This window comes from Chrysemys picta, chromosome 22 (genome assembly GCF_011386835.1).
Source record: "Chrysemys picta bellii isolate R12L10 chromosome 22, ASM1138683v2, whole genome shotgun sequence".
NCBI lineage: Eukaryota > Metazoa > Chordata > Testudines > Emydidae > Chrysemys > Chrysemys picta.
In genome coordinates, this window is record NC_088812.1 from 19,005,249 (window position 1) to 19,010,180 (window position 4,932).

General features: G+C 51.5%; 1 protein-coding gene across 1 annotated transcript; it reads left to right on the forward strand.

Annotated features, from left to right (window-relative positions):
• Positions 1-2,016: 2,016 nt before the first annotated feature.
• Positions 2,017-4,155, forward strand: LOC135977110 (uncharacterized). Its single transcript, XM_065576210.1, has 2 exons — positions 2,017-2,947; positions 3,544-4,155. The coding sequence occupies exons 1-2, from the start codon at positions 2,404-2,406 to the stop codon at positions 4,044-4,046; spliced, it is 1,047 nt and encodes a 348-aa protein (XP_065432282.1). The 5' UTR covers positions 2,017-2,403; the 3' UTR covers positions 4,047-4,155.
• The last annotated feature ends 777 nt before the right edge of the window (positions 4,156-4,932 follow it).

Here is a 4,932-nt window from a genome sequence, read left to right on the forward strand (position 1 = left end):
GGGAGAAAAATTGTTCTCTTTAACCTCTGATAATAGGACAAAAAACAATGGGCTTAAATTTCAGCATGGTTTAGGTTGGACATTAGGAAAAACTTCATGTCAGGGTGGTTAAGCACTGGAATAAATTGCCTAGGAAGGTTGTGGAATCTCCATCATTGGAGATTTTTAAGAGCAGGTTAGACAGACAGCTGTGAGGGATGGTCTAGATGAGGGATTTTCAAACTTTTTTTCTGGTGACCCAGTTGATCCAACAGAGCTGGGGATGAGGGGTCTGGGGTGTGGGAGGGGCTCAGGACTGGGGCAGAGAGTTGGGGTACGGGGGTGAGGGCTGCGGGGTGGGGCCAGAAATGAGGGGTTCAGAGTGTGGGAGGGGACTCTGGGCTGGCACAGGGGGTCGGGGTGCAGGAGGGGGGTCAAGGCTCTGGGTTGGAGCCAGGGATAAGGGGTTTGGGGTGCAAGAGGGAGCTCTGGGTTTGCGGGGGCTCAGGGCTGGGGCAGGGGCATGGGGTTACCTCGGGCGGCTCCCGGTCAGCGGCGCAGCAGGGGTGCAGAGGCAGGCTTCCTGCCTGTCCTGGCACTGCGGACCACGCTGCGCCCCGGAAGCAGCCAGGAGCAGGTCCGGCTCCTAGGCAGAGGTGTGCAAGCGACTCCGCGTGGCTCTCGCCCACAGCCACTGCCCCACACCAGCTCCCAGGGCAGAGCCGGTGCTTGGGGCAGGGTCAGCGCATGGAGCCACATGGTTCCCCCTGAACCCAGGAGACAGACTTGCTGCTGGCCACTTTGAGGGCGCAGCACGGTGTCGGAACAGGTAGGGACTAGCCTGCTTTAATTGGGCAGCACCGCCGACGGGACATTTAACAGCCCGGTCAGCAGTGCTGACCAGAGCCACTGCAACCCAGTGCCTTCTGTTCCGTGACCCAGTTCTGGGTCACAATCCATGGTTTGAAAAGCACTTGTCTAGATAATACTTAGTCCTGCCGTGGGTGCAGGGGACTGGACTGGATGACCTCTTGAGGTCCCTTTCAGTCCTACGATTCTATGTCACTGTTACAGGCTGTGGAAGGCCGTACGTTGATGACCTCTGATTAGACAGGTAAGGCATAGTACAATGATTTGGTTGTTCAGGGGTGAGACAGAGATAATGACCAGACACAGTATGCTTTATTTTCCAAACCTGCATTGTGATTACACTTCACAAATAAAATAATTATTTCTGACTCAGGGCTCTAACTGCCTGCAAAATCTCCTGGCTGTTAAAAGTTACTTGCAGCAGGTCATGAGAGATTAGATTAGCGGTCGAAGTTTATGCCTAAATTGCCTAAGGGCTGACGACAGTCTGCATTTCTATCAAGCCCAGCATAACAGTTTAGTGTTTAACCCCCCAACAAATATATAACCAGTGGGGATTGAATCCAGAACCATCAGCACTAATAGTACTACAGTAGAATTAGAGGAGTAACCATTATCTGATAGCAATAGTATGTTCTTATACTCTCATATGGATCTGCAACTAAAAGGAGACAGGAAACACTGACCCAGAGGCATAGGAATGATGATTCATGCCGGTGGGAACTCTGCCACCATCACCCAAAAATAGGATTCATAAAGTAAATTGCATCTGCCCATCAACACAGCAGCATGAGTTAAAAGTAGTTTGAAAACACATCTTCTATGGAAAGCACTGTCACAAGAAATACACCTTTTGTTACCTGTTGTTTATGACACTATTGAACGTGCCCCAAACAAACGTAGAATTTGATTGCTCCTGTAGATCTGCCAAAGGAAACAGACATCACTGTGGCTCACTACTGAATAACTTCTGCAAGCGTCATAGCAACATAAAATGAGAAATATGGCAGAGACGCTGCTAGGTTTACAAAACGGAATGAGAATTGAGCTAAGGCTTGGCGTAAGTGACAGTCTTCGTCACATGGGGACGGCTGCCACATGCTGACAGTGTTCATCTTCTCTCTGTAGCAGTTATTCGACTGACTCACTTAAAGCAAAGAAGATTCTTAGGCCTGGTCTACACTACGGGTTTAGGTCGACTTTAGCGGCGTTAAACCGAATTAAGCCTGGACACGTCCACACAACGAAGCCCTTTCTTTCGACTTAAAGGGTCCTTTAAACCGGTTTCTTTACACCACCTCTGACGAGGGGATTAGCGATAAAACCGGTCTTTGCGGGTCGGAATTGGGGTAGTGTGGACGGAATTCGACGTTATTGGCCTCCGGGAGCTATCCCACAGTGCTTCATTGTGACCGCTCTGGACAGCACTCTCAACTCAGATGCACTGACCAGGTAGACAGGAAAAGACCCGCGAAGGTTTGAATTTCATTTCCTGTTTGCCCAGCGTGGAGAGCACAGGTGACCCCGCAGAGCTCATCAGCACAGGTAACCGTGATGGAGTCCTCCCAGGATCGCAAAAGAGCTCCAGCATGGACCGAACGGGAGGTACGAGATCTGCTCGCCATATGGGGAGATGAAGCAGTGATAGCTGAACTCCGTAGCAGTAAAAGAAATGGAAAAGTATTAGAAAAGATCTCCAAGGCCATGAAGGACCGAGGCCATAACAGGGACACACAGCAGTGCCGCGTGAAAATTAAGGAGCTACGGCAAGCTTACCACAAAGCCAGAGAAGCAAACGGAAGGTCCGGGGCAGAGCTGCAAACTTGCCGCTACTACGCGGAGCTGCATGCGATCCTAGGGGGTGCAGCCACCACTACCCCAACCGTGTGCTATGACTCTCTCACTGGAGAAACACACAGGGAAGACGGTTCGGGGAACGAGGAGGATGATGACGATGGAGGTACTGTAGGTAGCTCACAGCAGCAAGGAAGCGGAGAAACCGGTTTCCCCAACAGCCAGGATATGTTTGTGACCCTGGACCTGGAACCAGTAACCCCCGAACTCACCCAAGACCCTCAGGGCACACAGGAGACCTCTGGTGAGTGTAACTTTGTAACTATTTGTAAACATTACAAAAAAAAAGCAAGCGTGTTTAATGATTACTTTGCCCTGGCAATCGCGGCCAGTACATCTACTGGAAAAGTCTGTTAACGTGTATGGGGATGGAGCGGAAATCCTCCAGGGACATCTCCAGAAAGCTCTCCTGGTTGAAATGGGGTGATTTTATTAAGGGGACATTCAGAGGCGCCCGTTCCTGCTCTTCTGACCAGAAATGTTCCCCGCTGTTAACCACGCGGTGGGGGGAGGGGTGAAGTGATCATCCCAGAGAATCGTGTGTGTGTGTGTGGGGGGGGGGGTTTACTTGTGTTTGTGCCGCATGTTAACCGGGAAACCGCAGCCACTCCTTTTACATTGAAACCCCATTTTAAATGGACAACCCAATTCATCCTTGATATGGGAAATGCGCTGCTGTTTGCAACCTTTCCCGCATGTTAAGAAGGTTAAAAAAGCCAAAACACTGTGGCCTACGATGGCTGCCTGCAAGCCGAAATATGCGACCTTGTAATGAAAGAGTGTACCCATTGTTCTCTAAAATGTGTCTTTTTTAACCACCTCTCCCTTCTCCTCCGCCAGCTGCAAATGTTTCTCCTTCGCAGAGGCTCGTGAACATTAGAAAGAGAAAACGTAGGACGAGGGACGAGATGTTCACGGAGCTGCAGATGTCCGCCCAGGCTGATAGAGCACAGCAGAATGCGTGGAGGCAGTCAATGACGGAGATGAGAAAAGCCCAATATGAACGAGAGGAGAGGTGGCGGGCTGAATCGCGGGAAGAACAGAGCAAGTGGCGGGCTGAAGACGATAGGTGGCGTCAGCTTGCAGACAGACGGCAAGAGGCAATGCTCCGTCTGCTGGAGCATCAAACTGATATGCTCGAGCGTATGGTTGAGTTGCAGGAAAGGCAGCAGGAGCAGAGACCGCCGCTACAGCCCCTGTGTAACCAACAGCCCTCCTCCCCAAGTTCCATAGCCTCCTCACCCAGACGCCCAAGAACACGGTGGGGGGGCCTCCGTCCACCCAGTCACTCCACCCCAGATGATCGCCCAAGCATCAGAAGGCTGGGCTTCAATAAGAGTTAAAGTTTTAAAATGCAGTGTGTCCTTTTCCATCCCTCCTCCCCCACCCATCCCAGGCTACCTTGGCAATTATCCCCCTACCTCTGTAAGGAACTAATAAAGAATGCATGAATGTTAAAAAAAAATGACTTTATTGCCTCTGCAAGCGGGAGGGGAGGGTGGGGTGGGGTGGTTGGTTTACAGGGAAGTAGAGTGAACCGGGTCGGTGGGGGGGGTTTGGAGGGTTCATCAAGGAGAAACAAACAGAAGTTTCACACAGTAGCCTGGCCAGTCACAAAACTCGTTTTCAAAGCTTCTCTGATGCGCACCGCGCCCTGCTGTGCTCCTCTAACCGCCCTGGTGTCTGGCTGCGCGTAATCAGCGGCCAGGCGAGTTGCCTCAACCTCCCACCCCGCCATAAAGGTCTCCCCCTTACTCTCACAGATATTGTGGAGCGCACAGCAAGTAGCAATAACAATGGGGATATTCTTTTCGCTGAGGTCTGAGCGAGTCAGTAAGCTGCGCCAGCGCGCTTTTAAACGTCCAAATGCACATTCCACCACCATTCGGCACTTGCTCAGCCTGTAGTTGAACAGGTCCTGACTCCTGTCCAGGCTGCCTGTGTACGGCTTCATGAGCCATGGCATTAAGGGGTAGGCTGGGTCCCCAAGGATCACGATAGGCATTTCAACATCCCCAATGGTCACTTTCTGGTCCGGGAAGAAAGTCCCTTCCTCCAGCTTTCGAAACAGAGCAGAGTTCCTGAAGACGCGAGCATCATGTACCTTTCCCGGCCATCCCACGTTGATGTTGGTGAAACGTCCCTTGTGATCCACCAGGGCTTGCAGCAGCATTGAAAAGTACCCCTTGCGGTTTATGTAGTCGGTGGCTTGGTGCTCCGGTGACAAGA

Excerpts from the sequence above, each read along its gene's own strand:
- LOC135977110 (XM_065576210.1), top strand. The coding sequence starts at position 2,404 with ATGGAGTCCTCCCAGGATCGCAAAAGAGCTCCAGCATGGACCGAACGG. Across the intron at positions 2,948-3,543 it reads GGGCACACAGGAGACCTCTG|CTGCAAATGTTTCTCCTTCG; the intron begins GTGAGTGTAACT and ends CTCCTCCGCCAG.